Source organism: Nicotiana sylvestris, chromosome 8, assembly GCF_000393655.2.
Source record: "Nicotiana sylvestris chromosome 8, ASM39365v2, whole genome shotgun sequence".
NCBI lineage: Eukaryota > Viridiplantae > Streptophyta > Magnoliopsida > Solanales > Solanaceae > Nicotiana > Nicotiana sylvestris.
The window spans coordinates 10924768-10945125 of record NC_091064.1 but is presented as its reverse complement, the minus strand read 5'-3'; the positions used below and the strand labels follow the sequence as shown (position 1 = coordinate 10945125).

At 34.3% G+C, this 20358-nt stretch overlaps 1 protein-coding gene and 1 long non-coding RNA gene across 2 annotated transcripts; both read right to left on the bottom strand.

Moving 5' to 3' along the window:
- Window positions 1-8398: 8398 nt before the first annotated feature.
- On the bottom strand, window positions 8399-10019 carry LOC138874577 (uncharacterized). Its single transcript, XR_011401597.1, has 2 exons — window positions 9577-10019; window positions 8399-8626 (listed from the first exon to the last, which is right to left on the bottom strand). It is a non-coding gene; the product is annotated as an uncharacterized lncRNA (long non-coding RNA).
- A 3357-nt stretch (window positions 10020-13376) lies between these two features.
- Window positions 13377-15283, bottom strand: LOC104213659 (E3 ubiquitin-protein ligase RMA1H1-like). Its single transcript, XM_009763188.2, has 2 exons — window positions 15160-15283; window positions 13377-14250 (listed from the first exon to the last, which is right to left on the bottom strand). Exon 2 carries the CDS (start codon window positions 14207-14209, stop codon window positions 13481-13483), a length of 729 nt encoding a protein of 242 aa, XP_009761490.1. The 5' UTR covers window positions 14210-14250; window positions 15160-15283; the 3' UTR covers window positions 13377-13480.
- Between the last annotated feature and the right edge of the window lie 5075 nt (window positions 15284-20358).

The window sequence follows — 20358 nt, the reverse complement described above, 5'->3', positions numbered from 1 at the left end:
TTTCTTTCAAATTTGGCCAAATTTCTTCCTTAATCCTACTTATTAATCTAATTTTACACAAATAAATTAATTAAATAACTTATTCTAATGATCAATTAATTAGATTAATTCACCAACTGAACAGCTAGTTAATTCTTAAAATGCACAAATGAAGAAAGAACTATTTTTTTTAAAGTATTTTATGATAGGAAATATGCAATTAAAGTCAAAAAATTTGAGAAAAATAATTAAAATAACAAAACACTAATAACTTTAGGAGGTGTTAAAATAGTGCAAAAATTAGGTGTTCACAGTTGCCCCTCTTTGCTTGAGAACATGAAGAGTTTTCGTGCAAAGAAAAGTGAATGTCATAGCTAATTTTTGCTCACATGTCACTCCAATGGAAGCAATTTTATTTTTGAAAAAAAAGGTGACCGAACCTTGCTTCCGTGGCTGCCTACATATCCTTGGCTATAAAGGAATCAGGTCAGTGTAGTTTTGGAAAAATTTGGTAGCTGGGACTACCGGACACTAGAGTTAAGACTGTTGATGTTGTTGTTGTTGCGGTTGCTATTGCTGTTACTCGCTTCTTACATCAAAAAAGAAAAAGAGAAGAGTATTATATATGTCTGCAAACTAAGAGTACAAAATTCCTATCTATGCGTCTTCTGGAGTCAAATCTTGATTCTTGACCTGCTCATTTGCGTTGACCTTAGATTAGATTTTGATACTCTTTGAAGAAACGATTATGACTCAATTTCAGTTGCTTGCTTTCCTGATCTGAAATTGAGAAGATGAATCTTGAGAAGCTGAGTTACTGACACATTGTCAAAGTTAACTCCAAATATCCTGTGATCGAAAAACTTCTTCCTTATGATGAGAAACTGAAACTGCAAGCTTTAATCTTCACTTGTGCTATACGGCCGAGCCTGCAAAACCATCAAAAATGAACAAAAAAAAATTCTGCCCCAGTCTGGCACTAGAACAATTTTGTGAGTTATTAGAGAAATTTGTAAATTGTCTAATTTATTGAAAAGGTAGACAGAAATAGTAGTATAAACTAGCTAAAAGAGATAAAATTTGGTAACGAATGATTGTGTAACCAGGGATCGGTATCACGTACTACTGAAAGGAAATGTAATCAAGGGCTGGTACCTTCTCTTACTAGAAGGAAATAGAATCGAGTGTTAGCACCATGTATTATTGATAAAGTGTTGAATCCTTTTAGGTGAAAAAAGGTTCGATCTGAGTTAAATTGTATTAAACAACCTAAGCGAAGATTACTTCTACCCGGAACTACGAACTGGATCCCCCTAGGCAAAATGATTCTACCTGGGTTAAGCTACGTAAAACACCCTGAGTGAAGAGTACTTCTACCGAAAATTATGATCTGGATCCCCCTAGGTGAAACAGTTCTACCTGGGTTAAGCTACGTAAAAACAACCAGAGCGAAGAGTACTTCTACCCGAAACTATGAGTTGGATCCCTCTAGGCGAAAATGTTCTACCTGGGTTAAGCTAATGTAAAACAACCTGAGTGAAAAGTACTTCTACTCGGAAACTATGAGCTGGATCCCCCTAGGCGAAAAAGTTCTACCTAGGTTAAGCTGCATAAAACAACATGAGCGAAGAGTACTTCTACCCGGAACTATGAGCTGGATCCCCCTAGGCAAAACGGTTCTACCTGGGTTAAGCTACGTAAAACACCCTGAGCAAAAAGTACTTCTACCCGGAAACTATGAGCTGGATTCCCCTAGGCGAAAAGGTTCTACTTGGGTTAAGCTAATGTAAAACAACCTGAGCGAAGAGTACTTCTACCCGGAAACTATGAGCTGGATCCCCCTAGGCGAAATAGCTCTACCTGAGTTAAGCTGCGCAAAACAACCTGAGCGAAGAGTACTTCTACCCGGAACTATGAGCTTGATCCCCCTAGGCGAAACGGTTCTACCTGAGTTAAGCTGCGTAAAATAGCCGGAGCGAAGAGTACTTCTACCCGGAATTATGAGCTGGATCCCCCTAGGCAAAAAGGTTCTACTTGGGTTAAGCTATGTAAAACACCCTGAGCGAAGAGTACTTCTACCCGGAAACTATGAGCTGGATCCCCCTAGGCGAAACGGTTCTACTTGGGTTAAGCTGCGTAAAACACCCTGAGCGAAGAGTACTTCTACCCGGAACTATGAGCTGGATACCCCTAGGCGAAAGGATTCTACCTGAGTTAAGCTGCGGAAAACACCCTGAGCAAAGAGTACTTCTACCCGGAAATATGAGCTGGATCCCCCTAGGCAAAATAGTTCTGCCTGAGTTAAGCTACGCAAAACAACCTGAGCGAAGAGTACTTCTACCCGGAACTATGAGCTGGATCCCCTAGGAGAAAATGTTCTACATGAGTTAAGCTACGTAAAAATAGGAGGTGTGAACAATAGTGATGTATGCCGAAAGTAAAAGAAAAATAGAGATTTTAAGGAGCTTACGTTTGGTGACATTCGTTCTTTTAGAATCACCATTCTGCATGTTGTGTTCCTGCTTCAAACAAAGAAATATTTGTGAGTTTTCAAAGTGGTGGTTGGTTTTGTGACCTTGATTGTTTTGATCACTTGATCTCGGCCCTTTCAACTGAAACTTGTTGCTTCCTGAATACCGATTGCCTTTCTGACTCTGGAGAAACTCTAGCTTTTCTAGACTTTGTCATGATGATTGGTTGGTGGAACTCAACTTTTTCGACTTTTTCTTGCCTTCGTAGGCCTTTTCCTTCTGATTTCTCTTTTTTTTTTCTTTTTTTTTTATATTCTTTTTTTCATCATTTTTTTCTTTTCTTTTCTTCGGAACATTGGGGAACTTTTGGCTTCTCAAATTTTGCTACAATGGCTAGTCGCGTGGGACTTAACCTTTTCCAATTTTATTTCGCCTTCGTTGGCCTTTCTTTTCTGGCTTCTTTCTCCCAACTTCAAATTCAGAGCATTTGGGATGCCTTGGCTTTTTACAACTCTTTGCCGAGACGGTTAGCCACGTGAGACTCAACCTTTTCAACTTCATTTGCCTTTAAAGGCGCTCCATTTGATTTTCTCTTTCCAAGAGTTTTGATTTCGAAGCATCGGCCGCCATGGCTAGTCGGGGTCGACTTGATGCTCGTACGAGGCTGGGTGCCTTTCTGCACATTAGCTCGCGCCAAATGAGAACCCTATAAATCAGTCTTGCCATCCTTTCTTTGTCTTAGTTTCGGAACAGTGTTAGACCGAAATGGATTCAAAGAAAACAAACAATGGAATGGAGAATGAGTTTAAAACAAGAAGTGTCCCTTTCGGGGAAAGGAAAGAAGGACTTATCTGGAGTACATGCGGACTTCAATGAACATGACATGCCTTTTGGACTGGATGCATGATCTGTGTAAACCGTCTGACTCTCAGAAATTCATCACAATGTTTTCCTCAAAATCGAGAAACCTTGCCAGGACTCTATCGGTGCCGATGGTTGTGAGGATCCTCTTTTCGATCAGGAGTGCCCTTTGCGGGTTTTCATGAGCTGACCTCTCTCATTTTTCTTCTCGCCTTATAGTGCTCTTTACGAGTTTTCACTAACAAGACTCTCTTATTTTTCATTTCTCTTCTTACCATCGCCTCATGGTGCCCGTGTGGGTTTTCACCAATAAGACTCTCTCATTTTATTTCTCTCATTTTTATTGCATCGGATCCAAGTAGTCGTATTCTCTGATCCTTGAACATTCTCACCAATTGATCGGAAGGACTTGAAAGGATTTGGGTAAAAATGATTTGGATCGAATTACAACTTTGGAACCATTCAGGCGGGATCATCGCCGGACCATTACAACATCTGCCCCAGTTTCACTTTTGGGGAATTTGGATTTTTATTTTGGTGTGACTGAACCCCAGAGAGAGGTTGCCTACGTATCCTTTCGGAATCAAGTCGAACGTAGTTCAGGGATCTTTTTTTTCTTTCGTTTTTCTGTTTTGTTTTGTTTGCTCTTTCTTTTTCCTTTCCTTTTCCTCTTTTATTTTTCTTTTCCTTTGTCTTTTCTTCCTCTTTATTTTGTACATTTTTTTTCTTCTTTTTCTTTTTTTTTTTTCATTTCGTTTTTCAATAACACTTTCAGGTTCCAAAGAGGGTGTTCAAAGAATGGGAGCTGGCTCAAAGGATTTGCAAAGGGTTGATAGTATTTGGTTAGCGAGAATGAAAACCTTCGTCATCCCAATTGGAGAATATTAGCACTATATGGAGGATCCACCATAGTACCTTTTGACTACATTTGCATTGACAGTTATTTCAGGGACATTTCTTTCGATGTGTCCCAAGTGCGACGCACTCTTTTGGTAGTACTCTTATTGCAATGTACGGACCTTTCCAATCCGGGAACCAATTTTCCTTTAGTTGTTCCAACTCTTTATTTTATTTCCTTAAACTTTATCTTCATTGCGATCTAATCCTTGATTCATTATTTCGAGGCCTGACAGCTTTCAGGATCTGGGCATGAAGTCCGCAAGCATGTCATGATATTGAAATCTGCATTTAACAGAACTAAAAAGAGAATAAGAAAGAAAAATGACAAGATTAAGAAAAGAGACATTCCTGGAAAATGAAATATTAATTTCATTTGATTTTTTTTTTCAATTTTTTGAAGATAGAAGGGTTTGCATCAGAATGTAAGACAATAAGATAAAATATCCGGATCACACCTGAGATAATCCAGATGCAGAAAGGATAGCAAGACTGGCCACTAAGACTCTCGTTTGATGAGGAACTTTCATGCTTGGCGACCATTTTTGCCTTTTCTTCTATCTCGGCAAAGGCTGCAACGGCCTTCGGTGGGCAGACAACAGATTGTTCATCACATCATAAGTTTCTTCATCCCGAAAAACGATTCTTTCAGTTTCAATCAAATCTTCAACTACCCTTTTGAGGGTCCAACGGTCCTCTGTGCTGTGTCCCACTGCTCTAGAGTGGTATTCACATCTAACATCAGCTCGGTGCGAGGGGGACTCGGGGTTCGGCCATTTCGGGGCCACTGGCTGCAATAGATCTAACCTGATTAGCTTCTGGAACAAGCTTGAATACGATTCACCAATATCGGAGATCTAACCTGATTAGCTTTTGCAATAGATCTCTCTTGGGCAAGGATTGTATCGGAGATCATTTGGTTGGGGATTATATGGAGCTGAGTAAGGATGTGTATTTCTGGGAGGTGGAGCTCGGTTTTGTGTATAATGTTGTGGCCGCGTGCAAGGTTGTGCGTTCATCACGACATACCAACAAAACCAACCACCTGAAAAGAACCTGACTAATTTGCTCACATCACAACCTCGTTAGTTTTGAGACATTTAACAAATAGGAAATCACACGTTGGGGATGCAATGCACCTAATAGTTAAACATTTCTACCATGTGTTTGAACGGTTGCATGTTTCATCCCGGCCTTAACTAACCCTTTAAGTATGTACCTCTTTTCTTTTATTTCTACCTCTATTTAATCACTCTTGATTTTTTTCGTCTCTGTCGTTTTTTATTTTTTGGCATTCTCCTTTTTTTGGTCACTCTTTTATTTTTGTCACTTTTTTTTTCTTTTTTTTCTTTTTTTTTAGTTTATTTTTTCCTCAGTTAATTCTATGGTTATGATCAAATCCGATGGGGATTGTCTACGTATCATGACGCCGCATGAATCAGATCATTACGTAGTTCAGAAAAAATCAAGAATAAAGTACACAAACTAACTCTCGTTTTTTACTCATATACAAATAACTCCACGAAAACTCCTAACAAGGAAAATGATTTTGGATTTTTTTTTTGGTAGAAAGAAAGGATTCAAAAGAAGAAAGAATTTTTTTTTAGATTTCAATTTTTTATTGAATTGTTGAAAGTGAGACTTCTAAAAAAGAGCAATTTTTTTTTTGAAATTCGATTTTTTTTCATTTTGTTTTTGGAATTGTTGACAAAAAGAATTAAAAAAAAATTATTTTTATTTATTTTTGGAATTTTTTGAAATAAACACTTCTAAAGAAGAAATAAAATATTTTTGAAGTTCGAATATTTTTTTTTTCAATTTTTGAAATAAAAACTTCTGAAGCAGAAAAAAAAAATCTTGGAATTCACCAAATTTGTTTTTTTTTTGGAATTTTCGATTTTTTCTTTCATTTATTTATTTTTTGTGATTTTTGAAGAGAAAAAAAATCTGATTTTGATTTTTTTTGTGGAAGAAAAATTTATAAAAGAAAAAAGAAGAAAATATTTTTGAATTTTTTTTTGATTTTTTGAAAATTGGGGTCTCTAAGAAATTATTTTCTAAAGAAGGAAGTAAAGGGGAATATATTTGATTTTTTTTTTTGAAAATTGGGGGCCGGAACCGATGAGGTTTGCCTACGTATCTCACATCCGATGAGAATCAGACCCGCGTAGTTCGGTCAAACTGGGTACCTTTTTTTTTTAATAATTCTGCTACACTAACTTTCTAAAGCCGGTCGACAATGCAAGTAAGCCTTCCAAATGATGTATCAAGTAGCACATACGTGAACATGATGGTCTCAAATAGGATACCTGTCTTATACGGACCCGGCCACTGTGCCGAGTTTCGCTAAGTCAAATGCATGTGATGCACATAGAGCGAACCTACTAGGAAAAATCCGGTATGAGGTTTGTTCTCCTAGGTTTAAATCTTGGTGGAAAAGGTATCTAGACTGGCTTACTCGAGCGGACAACTCAAGCCGAGGAGGGTCAGAGTACCGGTAACATTACTTTCTGGCTTAACTGGTGGTGCTCCACGCCTAAAATAGGTGTGACTAAAATCCTTCACCGGGTGACAAACACCTCGGCTATCTCAAAGAAAGCGGGCTATGTCAAGCAAATGCCCAATTTTAATTCAAGAAGACTCGGAGGGGGTACGTGAGAAGACAGTTTATATGTACCATTCAAAAATATCAAAGCGGTAAAAAGTAAACAAGTGGCACATTATACCCAAATAAATCACAGTATATACAAAATTAATAAAGCCAAATAAAAGTCAACATGTACAAGCTCGAATTCTGGTTGTCCCCAGCAGAGTCGACAGAGCTGTCACATCCCTTTTCTACCCCTCAAAATAATAATAATATGTGTATGGGCCAAAGAGTTTTTCCAATTAAAGTGACAAAATTTGAATATGGATTATTTTATTGTTCGGAATCGCCACTTAGAATTGATTTTTTCGGTGTTCCAAGTCACCATTTATTTGGATCCCTAGTCAAAGGAAAGGTTGACTCTATTTTAATCGGTCCGTAAAAACAAAGTTCGGTTAAGGAATTCTGTTGACCGGGGAGAAGGTATAAGGCATTCCCCGAGTCTCGTGGTTCTAGCACGGTCGCTTTATTGACTTAAACTTGGCTTGAATTAATTTTGGACAAACTGTGATTTATATTATTTTCGTGTTTTACCTATCCTCTTTTATCTCTTGATTATTAGAAAAAATTAAAGAATATTTTTGAATAATAAGATGTCATAACCACACTACGCAAGTGAATGCGTGATCGACGGAATTTATTATTTAGTCATAACGACGCTACGCAAGCGAATCCGCAGTCATGACAGATGATTGTTAGCAAATTATTTACTTTTGAAAAATTGCTGCTATTGTATTGGAGGAAACATTAACTCTCTTTTTTTCCAGAAAATTTATTAAATATCACTACCACGCTACGCAAGCGAATCCGTGATTATGAAAAAAGATTTATAAATTAATTAAAACTATTGAATATGACATGAAATTGATGAATTAACTTATCAAAAGTTAAGCGTCACGCTACACAAGTGAGTCCGTGAAGTTAAAGTGCACCTACTATTTGCCTAATGTTTAAATTAATTAAAGGGAAACTAGTTAATTAAAATAGTAGAAAAATCTGATATTATTATTATTATTTCGAGCTTTGTAGTTGGGAAAAATTATGCAAATAAATGTTGGACCAACTTTATCTATTTTAAAAAAAATGAGTCAATTTCTTGTTAAAAAAAATGGGTCAGCTTGTATGGAACTTTTGGGATGCTGGAATTTATTATTAAAATAAGCCAAGAAATGAATTTCAATTGGCCCAATGCTATATAGAAGAAAATGAGTAATTTTGTTGTTTAAAGGTAAATGAGCCAACTTTTATCTTTGATTCAATAAGGCCCAAAGTTGATACAATCTTAGCTCTTTACTTAGTTTGAGTTCATGACCCTTAACTACATAGTCACAATTGTATAAACGCCTACTTTACAAAAATAGCCATTTTTGCAAATTCGGCAAAATGGCTAGATTCACAAAGATATTATCACAGCATTCCTAGAAGCATATGTTGGCAGTGAAATTTCAGCAACTAAAACGAACTCATGCTATGTGTTATACACTTAAAGTCATTCATGGCATACTTAGCATTGTTACTCAGATATAATAGCTTGAAAACATGCTTAAAAAATCCATAAACGACTTAAATATCACATTCAAAAACTTACAACTCAATATTCAAGTATTATGAAGGGCTATATTCACATTATCACATGCTTGATACATAACAATAACATACAAGCTCTTTTGTTGTCAAACTATTCATCACATCAAACACATTTAAATGGTGCAACATATTCAAGTTGTTCCCATTGCTGAAAATACGTACATTACGAGTCATAAAGGATTACCTGGTAGCAAAAGAATAAACAGTAGTTCAACAACTAAAGCAGCATAAAACCAGCAGCAAAACCAGCAGCAAATCCGTGTTAAAACAACCCGAAAACTTAGAGAGGGAACCTAGAAACGAACTCTAAAGAGGACTTATACTTTTTTAAAAGTTTGCACTCTAAGATTCACTCCCAAAGCTCACCATTTCAGCTTACTTTTCATGTGTTCAATTGCTGATTTTTTTTTTGTTTTTGTGACAAAGCAATTATAAAAAATGCCCCTGGAAGTGTGATGGAGTCCTCCAAAGTGAGGAAAGGACAGCCCTTAAATAGGCAAATTTGGAAAGATTTTGGTTCACCAAATCTCTGTCCGACAAAAACTGACATTGTGTGCTAAACACTGTTCAAAATCTGTCCAAAGGTCAAAGGAAATCTACTATGTCATAAACAAAGAGAAAACATATCATTTCAGCCACCCTAACTAGTAAAAGTAGGCTACTAGCACCTTATTTTGTGATAAAATAACATAAACTTCAGATTTTAACAACATCAATATCACCCTGTTGATTCAAACTAAACCAGGTATTAAAACATGTAATTAAACTTCACACATGTGTTATGAACCAATCGTAAGCAAACAAAAATTAACTATTAAAGCCAAACGAAACGCACGCTATCGCTGGAGCGATTTAATAAAACCAACTAGACAAACATAATAAAAAATGAATTAAATGAAGAAACAAGATAGAAACTAACTTTAACTAAAAAAATTAATAACGGGGCAAAATTACGATTTTACCATATACTCTCAAGCATTTCCTCACTACCTCACTTTAATTAACACAAAGCTATTTTACTACTTCAATAAGTGCAAAAACAGTAAATTTAACATTCCAAAACTTCAAAAACTAATGCTAAAATAATTAATAATAAAAATAAAAAATCAGCCATGAAAAAGAATAGGATTTTACCATTTTACAATTCAAGTGGCCGAAAAAAATAGTGTTATGCCAAAAGAGGGTGTTCGGGGAGGTCGCCGAATTTTCAGGGTGAAATTGGCATCAATAGCTAGGTCTTGAGGAGCTCTATCCATTGATGTAGGTATTGTGAGGTGGTAGTGGTTGGAGCTTCAATAATTTGGGCAAAAAGGTGACGGGAAAGTTTCCTAGATCTAAGATTCAAGGAGTTTGAGGGATTTTTGAAGGATTTGGTTTGGAGATATGAAAAGAGGAAGTTGTGGAGATTACATGGTGTGAATTTGGAGGTGTTTGGAGGTGGTCCTCCGGCGGCGGCGATTTCCGGCCGGCGGCGGCAATTTCCGGCCGGCGGCGGTGGGCGGAGCTGGGGCGGCGTAGAGAGAGTGAAGAGAGAGAGAAGAGAGAAGAAGGAGAAAAGAATTATGGGTGAAAATGAGGATAATTTTCAGATTTTTGAGGCTTTAAATACCTAAGCCAAGTGTGAATGAGATCCATTGGATCAAGATGGAATGGATGGGTATGATTTAATCTTGTTTCATTTAGTGAAACGACGTAGTTTTGAGGCAAAACTACGTAGTTTCAGATCCTTTCAATGGCAACCCTTTATCTTGCACTCTTGGACACTTTTTCTTTCAAATTTGGCCAAATTTCTTCCTTAATCCTACTTATTAAACTAATTTTACACAAATAAATTAATTAAATAACTTATTCTAATGATCAATTAACTATATTAATTCACCAACTGAACAACTAGTTAATTCTTAAAATGCACAAATGAAGAAAGAACTATTTTTTTTAGTATTTTATGATAGGAAATATGCAATTAAAGTCACAAAAATTGAAAAAAATAATTAAAATAACAAACACTAATAACTTTAGGAGGTGTTGAAATAGTGCAAAAATTAGGTGTTCACAATCATTGAGTTTGTTATTGTTGTTTGGAGAGTGGATGATGTTGGCAAGGGATAACAGACAAGAGGAAGACGTCTGTTGAGATTGATATGTAGAATAGCTCAAACAAACATTTTTTTGCAAAGACTCAAAAACTGAATTTTAAAACCCATAAACTTCAAATTCTGACTCCGCCACTGTTCAGACGATCGTCGAACAAAAAAGAAAATACTGCTAACTTTTACTTATGTAGGAGTGGAATATTCAAGCACTAAACATGAGGATTGAAAAAATAGACATATATTAGACTATGTCACAATCAAGATTGTCAAAATGAAATTGCCCAGCATTTTCTTGTCCTTATCACCAATATATAATTATGAGAGTGGGTGCAGGGGCGAATTTATAGGTGTAATTACGGGGCACGTGAACCCATAATCTCTATGTAAAATTAGATATTTTATGTACATATTTTCTAAATTAGTATAATATTAACTGTTGGCATCCATATTTCAAAAAGGTTGAATGGTGCACTTGGTTGAATGTTGAGTTATTTACCAAAAGGTATAAGGATCAATTTTCGCTAGATACATTTTTTCCTCATTTTTCTTAGTAGTATACCCATGTACTAAAAATTCTAAATTCGCCTCCGACGGATGGCAAGGGGTAGCAGACAAGAGGGAGTCGTCTGTTGAGATTGATATGTAGAAAAGCTCAAACAAACATTTTAATTTTTTTTTTTTTTTTTTGCAAAAACTCAAAAACTGAATATTCAAAACAAATGCCACCTTAGGTTTGGTTTTTAAGATAGATAATTAATTCATAGAACTCCTTTGTGTACCTTGGCAAACATGTTAGGCCGACTCTTCAATGTGTAATAAACTTTATTGCGATAGATGTATTTATCAACTTCTGCTCTATGTATGTCAATACTTTTTTCTTTGTAGTAATATAATTAAAGCTCACCAAAATATTGTTAAAAATCAAAGGGATTATTGTTTTAATTCAAAATGTGAAAGAAATATTATTTTCTAATCATTAAAAGTTAAGGGAGTTTGAAATTTACTCTAGAAAAATTGTATGAAACGATGTACATAGATAGACTGATGAGCATATCATATGGTATGTTACCTCATTCGTAGAGGCGGACCCGAAATTTTAACGTAACGGAGGCATCACTATTTTGCTTAACTAGTGTTCCCAAAGATTTTAGTATTCAGTGTCAAATTATTTATGAAATTATTTTTAAGATATACGTATATAAATATACAAGATTTCTGCCAAAATTTACGGGGTGCAATGATCCCTCACCACGACACATAGGTCCGCTCTGCTTATCGGTATTTGGTAGGGAATCTCATTGACAAGCTGGTTGATTGGATTGTCTTGCTCCTCAAAATAAATTAAGAAATGAAAGGAAAGAATAAGTTGACAATAAGGGCCTATCTTAATGGTAATGTGGCATCAAATCAAATTGCAAAAGCACGAAACCATATTTTATCTCCAATATATAATTTAATTAAATAAACTTTCTTTTATATAATGCATCTACATCCCTTATACATATTATTGAACGAAACGCATTAATGCATATGCACTTATTCAAAGAAAAACAAAATCTCTTTTCTGTTCCCTTGTAACGGTAAATGATATTATTATTTAAAGACCAAGAATTCACTACTAAAAAACAGCAATTATTGATAGATAAATTTTGTAGATAAGCACAAAAATTTATTGCTAATCCTATTTAGTGATGAATTAACGACATATTATTAAGAAATTATGTTAGCTACCAGCGATTTAGCGATTAATAATTGAGGAAGTTCGTAGCTAATTTTAGTTTTTATTATTATAATTAATTTCAAAGATAATGTTCTTCTTTATAACCTTTTGCTCCCTTGAGAAACTTTCGCTACGTCACATATTCATAATGAAATAGGAAAAAACTTATCTCATCTTTGCTTATGAAAATTATGGTTAAAAATATCCGTAGAAAAAGCATTACGTGTATCCAGTGTATGCACCAAATTTAATTAATATAGCTTTAAAAGAACATTAATTGCAAACTGAGGCAAGTGAGACTTTCTTAATTTTTCTCTTTGATTATGAGTTTTACGGTTTTAAACTTACCATAATCAAACATCAATTTTTCGAATCTAGGAAAATTAAAATAAAGAAAATCAAATACATAAAAATGGAAAAAACCATTCTCTCATTTCGTTCACAAAAACAAGAACATGAGAACTTCATTTCCTAGCCAGAAAATAGATGTTTTAGCATTTGACACAAGGATATGGCATAAGGATGTGCAATTGCCATTCATCATCTGGTAGCTATTCATGGATAAATTCCTAGTGATAGAGGGTGGCAAGATATAGGCTAAACACTGAAAAATGCTATTTTTGCAAATCTCCCTGAATCAAGATGAGCATTAGACGTAGTGTTGTTTCCAGCTCAAGCAAAAAACGGTAGCCCGGTGCACAAAGCATCTTTCATTCACACCGGCTCCGGGGAAGGGTGGCACCCTAAGGGGTGTGAAGTAAACCGCCTACCCTAATGCAAGTATTAATAACTATTTTTCCTCTCCTTTTTTCAGACAGGAATTAGCAGTTGCTTCTAATAAGTAGTAACTCTGCAATAAACAGCTTCTTGGATATGCACCTGAATGGATGAAGTTTAAGTTACTGGCACGCCTTATGTTCTTTTTTTTTTTTTTTTTTTTTTTGTGAGAGCCAGAATGAGTTTCTAAGCACAGACACTGTAATTTTTATATACAATCAGATCACTTATTAGGTAATTATAGGCAGGTTTCTTGATATGCACTAATAGGTAATCTGGTAAAAATAGCAACAAAGTTGCTGTCACAGGCTAAAATTCACTAATAGTCCTAGCCAGAAAAAAGATGGAAAAACTTCCTTGGCATGTAACATTGAGCCAAGCTCGTATATTCATCTTCTACTATTGTATTCATATTTCTAAATGTATACAAATGTAGAGGAAAAAGTGGTCAAAACAAGAGGAGACATGCCACTACGCAACAGAAGAAGAAAAAATACACTCTGCCAAGTGATTTATCAGCAAGTAATAGTTGCCGTCTCATTCTCAAACTACTGCTCCCTGCTTGGTGATATGAGTTTGGATATGAATACAACGTTGGTGAAGCATTTGCAAATACTCGTGCATAAACCATTTCCTCAATCATGGGATGTACAACGTTCATTGTCGTGCCATCAGGGATGGCAGGATAAGACTGATGTGTTTGAGACTGCTGGCTTCGATGGTGAAGTTGCTGGAATGGATGTGAATCGGTAGTTGACATCAGTGTGTGACCCCCCCATCTTAGACTTGGAGGCCTTTGTGGTATGACCATACCTTTACTTTGAACGTCGTCTTCAGATGGTTTTGTAGCTTGGTCGCGGCCATAGAGTGGAATCAAGGTTTTTTGTGAAACTTCAGCCTTGCAAACAGGGCATTGAGGCTGTTGGTGATCCGAATTTTCTGAAGGGATGCTCTGGAATTGAATCCACTTGTAAATGCAAGGCCAGCAATAGAGGTGACCACAAAATGTAACAACGGGATCATGCACACAATCCAGGCATATATTACAATCAAAACCACCAGAGCGATTGTCTTCGAGGTCATCATCACACGTCGTCTTCCACTTCTCTAAGGGAGTACTACGCTCGTCAAAAGTTGTCTCTGTTATTTGCTCTTGGAAATGAAGATCTAGGGCCATATCCTGCTTTTCGATGTAATGTTATTGATTGCTATTAGCGCCTGTAGAAACATATTCCGAGAGAGAAAAGGATTAGAATTTCAGGATCTCGATACAGCCAGAACAAACAAAAATATGTGGAAATTATTTAGACATAACTAATATGGAGATTTGCAAACACTGACACTGAAACATAAAAGTAAATATTTCACTTTGTCCTTCTAAAGGTTGGTTCTCAAAATATTCAAAGGAGTAAGGCAAAGGTCCAAGTATGATGTTTGATTTACTAGTAAGAGTATAAAGATCTCTATGAAAGAAGTAAACTTTGCAATTTATATTACTTAAGCTCCATTTTGGCCATAAAATTCGGGAGCTTTTCTTCAAATTTTGTTTTTAAATGTCTGTTTGTTTATAGATTGTAACCATTTTTTTTGACAGATTTTGAAAATAAAATCTTAAAATCCCAAAAACAACTCTAGAGTAGTTTTTGAAGTTTTCTACCCACAAAACTTCAAATTCCTTTCATGTCCAAACACAATTTCAACTTTCAACAATCATTTTTCATCTCTATCTTCAAATTTCAACTAATTTAAGTTTATATCTTCCTATCTACCTTCTCTCCTCCCCCCCAATCCCAACCAAAGCAAAGAAAAATCTATTTTTCCAGGCAATTTTTGGGGATTAATAAGGTCATAAGACATAACTCTACCAGGTCAAATCCAGAGCTGTAAATGCAATAGATATATCCAAATCTTGCCCAGCTAAAACTTAAAGTAGAGTTCAGATATTATTATTTTGTAAACCACTGGCCTAATTTCTATCCAAATTAAATTAAAACTCTTGAATCTTTTTTCTAGATAAAAAGAAAAAAAAAGTTTGCCACACAACAAATCCAAACCACAAAAAGCTGTAACCTTATCAATCAAATATAAATGAAAAAATAGACATAAAGAAGGAAAGAAAATAAATACCTGAATATATTTATATCAAGAATATTGTCCTTTGTATTATTATGCTGACTGAGTTAAAGCTAAAAAAAATGGAGGTTTTTAGATGGAGAAAGCAAGTAGTGAAGATAGAATGAAGGGGTTTTGGGTTTGGCTCTATATTTATAATGTGCTTTACAAAGACGCGCCTATAGATACAAGTGGAACTGTATGTATAGGAAATTTATTAGCGCGTGGAGTAATATAAAATCTTCGTACCTATTTTAGTACTCATTTTACTTGTCAACTTCTTCTGGATAATATCTCAATAGGGCCGGGTTTTTTGGCCTTCGCCTATTGACGTGGCGCTGACGGAGGATGAGGATTACTCTTTTTTCTTTTTATTTGGATTTTTCCACTTTCTGTTGCTCTTTTTGGCTTTTAACAAATACCTTTAGTTTAGTATTTATTGAATTTTCTTATAAATGGAAAAAAGTACTAAACTTTTTCCCTACTTTTTCATTTTTCAGATTTATTCCTGTCTTTATTTACATTCAAATAATAACTAAATACTCAATTCAAGGTAAAGGGAGTGTATAAATTAAACTCTTTTTGGTTTATTGAATAACATTTTTCTCATAAAATAATGTAATTTTTAGTTTGTTAAAAAAAACACATCTTTTTATATTTAATGATGTTGCAATAAGGTACTCTCTCTGATCCACTATAATTAATTTTTTGACTGTTTTCACAAGTATTATTCCTCCTGATAATTATTTGATAATATTAAGTCAATTTATCGGTCTTTTTCACCCAATTTTTTTTTATTCTTTTAGGTTTTTATTTATTCATCACCTTTTGCTGCTGATGGACCCCATCCTTTCGTTTTCGTTTCACACTTGCAGACCTATTGGCAGTTTCTTAATCCTGAGTACACCATCCTCTAGCTCTATATAATAATGCTATTAATTAAAATAATAAGCAAGTCATTATCTGCTTTATACTTGTAATCAATACTGCAATTAGTACTTTACGCGTTCTTGCAATTAAATAAAGTTAGAACTATAATACCTCGAGTCAAATTGCAACTTCCAAATTGTGTGCTAAAATATCTCTTTTCCGAAACTACATCTCCATCCAAGTTTACTTGTTCACTAAACTAAAATAAATGTTCACTTTTACTTATTTAGTTTCGAAAGTCAAATAATTTACCGTTTTATACCTACTTTACCTTTCTTATTAAATACTACTCCCTCTAGTCCACTTTAATTAATTTTTTGATATATATTTTTGTGGTCCATAATATTTGATTTTTTAATATTGCAAGTAACTTCTTTTTTCTAATTAAAGTTGTCTTAGAGTAAATAAACTAGGAGTATTTGTTGCATTTCCAATGAACAAGTTAATAAGGTTAATATGGTCAATTTTTATGTTAATTAATACTAAAAGGTGGATTCCTTAATATGTGCGAAAACAGCCAAAAAATCAATTAAAGTAGACAGAAGGGAATACTTGTTATTTTTCAACATATAATAAATGTGGGTAATATAGTAAAAGTATCATGTTATTTATTATTTTTTAATAGGTGTGCCAAATCAATACTCCCTCCGGTCCACTTTAAGTAATTTTTTTATTCTTTTCACACATATTAAGAAATTCAGCTTTTAGCATTAGTTAATAATGAAATTGATCATATTAACCTTAATTTGCTCATTAGAAATATAACAAATTACTTTTAGGCTCTTTATTCAAAAGACATCTTTGAAAAAAAGAAAATAATTTCTTTTTTATATCTGAAAAAATTAAATATTGTGAACTACAAAAAAGGTGAAAAAATCACTTAAAGTAGACCGGAGGAAGTAGTGGATAAAGAAACTTGTAATATATTCTGCTGTTCTTTCGTTCGCCTAGATATTTTTGTTTGTTTCTTCTAATTTATGGGAAAGAAAAGTTTAATCCCAAGAAAGCACCAACTACTCGTAGTAGGTGTTGGTGCAAACCAATTGACCTCTAAAAAGCCTTTGGCTTTCTAAAATGATTTGTAATATAATATATTAGTAGTCTAATATAGTATGTACTCTTTCTGTCCCAATGATATGGTGATTCTCCTTTTTAATAATCAAAATTTTTTTTTTTTAATTTTATACTTAATGAGACGATTATAAATAGAAAGAATTACAAGAAAATACATATGACTTCACATCATAACAAAAAATGGCTCATGTTTTTAAATTTTACCCGACTTAGCCCATATTGCACATATTTTGAAAACAGTAGCTCTTGCAAATTCAAAATCTGTGTTCTTATAACCATTGCTTCTAAAAGCTATAGAGTTAAATCTGTGTTCTCACAACCATTGTTTTCACTCTCTCTTCTTCTCACATCTTTTACATATGCTTCAAGGGGCCGTCCGCATTACTGCTTCTCCCCCTATGTCAACTGGTTGCAATGTAAAAAAATTAAAGAGTAGAAGTCCACCATTGAAGGCCATCAAAAGCTTTGCTTTCGAAAATATGACTTTTTCAGCTTGTTAGTTGTTTGTATTGTGTAGTGTTCCAATTGATTGAAAATATCAAGAAGAGTTCAAAATTTAAATTTGAAATGGTTTGGAGTAGATTTGAGCAAGATTTGAGTTAAATTTCAGAAAAGACGCAGGGAAGAAGACGAAGTCAATTTTTTATATAATTATGTATAATCTTGTATAATAGTGTATATGAGTGTATAAGCACATCTTATACATTATTATACACCTTATACAAGCGTCTGTAGACGAACTTCTTCCACGATTTTCAGTTGTAATTCTTGTCCAAAACCTGTCCAAATCTCCATTAAATGACTTCAAATTTTATATACAACCTCCTTATACTATTTCTAACAAGTCTAAATAACACTCACTCCAAATTTCTCACAAAATCAAATTCGGAATTTAAACCCACATATTTAAGCTTGTTAAAAATCTAATTTTCACCACCCAAATGAATTTAGTTTGTTGAACTAATATTTGAGTCACAGTTACTGATTCGAAAATTAACATAAAAGTTTGAACAATATTCTTTTTTAAAAATTAAATAGTAATTTTGATAACCTATTGGAATTGGATGTTGAATCCTAACCTATTATTTTTGGGCTAGTTGGTTGTAAATTGAAATATGGGCTATAAAATTGAAAAGTAGAGAGACAGTTATTTTTATGTGAAATTTTCCCTTATAAATACGTAGTATTTTTAAAAAATTCTTTTTTAAACTCTTCGGTCAAAGTTGTATCGCATAAATTAGTACGGAGGGAGTAGTACTTTAAATTTTGCTTAGTGTTGCATTTTACATGAGGAGTCCTAAGTTAATAGTCATTTTCAGTCAAGAGTCTTAGGAGAAAAAATACAATTCAATTTACAAGATTCTTCTGACATTTTTTTGAAGTAATATTTCTCGTGGCAAACCCACCCAGAAGTCAGAGGTAAACAACCAAGGGGCTTCAAACTGTTGGCAGCTCAACGAGCGGCCGCCGCCTCTTCTCTTATTTTCAGAGAGATAAATATTGTATAATGTGTATGCAAAATCAGTATCTTGATATTTCGTGTTAAGTTCAATTATTAAAACTTAATAGGAGTACTATTTATCACTACTCATAGTATATATATATATATAGTGAAGTTTACTACATATAAATACTGAATGAGCATTTATATTCTTTTACTCTTTTCTTGCGCCGTTGATCTATTTAAAATAATATCTTTATCTTTAAGATAGGGGCGAGGTCTACTTACACACTATCATACCCAGACCCAAACTTGAGAAACTATACCGGGTTTGTTGACTTTGAAAATGACAGCATGTGGACATATGGTTTGTGAGTCCTAGAATGATCTAGAAAGAGAAGACAAGTCTAACAAAGAATAGTGTGAATTTCTGAGCTCGTCAGACATTATGAAAGCCTCCTTGAATAGCCAGACGTAATTTGTCATTTGTCCATTATTGAATACCCTGCAAACACTTTATGTTTTGACGAATCGAAATGTGACATTCGAGATGCAATATACAAATTATCCTTAGTTCTTTTTCTTTTTGCCCTTTTGTCTATAATGAAAGCCTGCACCAGTCAGCATGTGGTACGAAACACAGGAATACATTGAGAAATGATTTTCGGCATTGTTTCCACCCTTATTTTATAATTATCCCACTCTCCTTAATAGTAGAAATTCAAACGTTCCAAGTGAATTATATCTACAGCAGCAAGTTGGACCAAGTAAAGAGTCCTAGGCAGTGGCCAAATCAGAAACTTATACATTGGAATTAGAAAAAATGTTAAAATGAAAGTATATACATATACATTTATCTTTACGCTATTTATGTAGTGTAATTTTCAAAGTAAGGCATTCCCCCTATCTAGTTCCGCTCTGGAATAAATGTCGATTTACTACTCCATCCGTTCACTTTTAGTTGTCCACTTTTAATTTTGTATTTCCTTTAACAAAAAATAAATGAAGTATATATTTTATAATTTTACCCATATTAGTGATAGGATTTCCAAAAGTTTTGAAAAATGGTTTGGGGAATAAGCAGTTAATAATAAGGGTAAAACAGTGAGAAAAAAAAGATTGTCTTTCTCTTAATTTAGTATAATGGACAAGTAAAAGTGAAAATATAGTTTTAGTATAATGGACAAGTAAAAGTGAACGGAGGGAGTATGTCTTTGTATAAATGATTGCCAAATTACAATAAATATTGTTGCAGAACATTTTAAATTGATTGAACTGGTGAATTAACGATAGCTAAATTTACCAACTACTAATTTCCAAATGAAGCCATACGGTTAACATCGGACAGGAGACTATATTACTCTATGATGGATTCATAGGATACTTTATGAGAGGTCCTACAGTAATGGTAGGAGTGTTCAAAGAAAACCAACAAACAACACTAAACGGGCAATTTGAGTCAAACCAAGAAAAAAACACGGCTAGCGGTTTGGTAAGTGAAAAACTCGAACCAACCTGACCTATGTACACCCTTAAGTCACAATATCTATGTCGAACTAAATACTCTTTACACTCATGATGTATAAGATGGGGAAGAATGGGCTATGGGTTTGACTGTTGACTGGTCGAAGCTCAAGATGAATCACTCGCCGTCTCCATCTCCATTTAGGTTCTATAGTTGGTTTCCCAAAGAGCAAACCAATTCCTCAACTAATTGGTTCTTTTACATATATATTTTGGAGTTTTTCTTTTGTGAGATGATGCAAAGA

Coding starts and splice junctions, on each gene's coding strand:
- LOC104213659 (XM_009763188.2), bottom strand. CDS start 14,209: ATGGCCCTAGATCTTCATTTCCAAGAGCAAATAACAGAGACAACTTTT.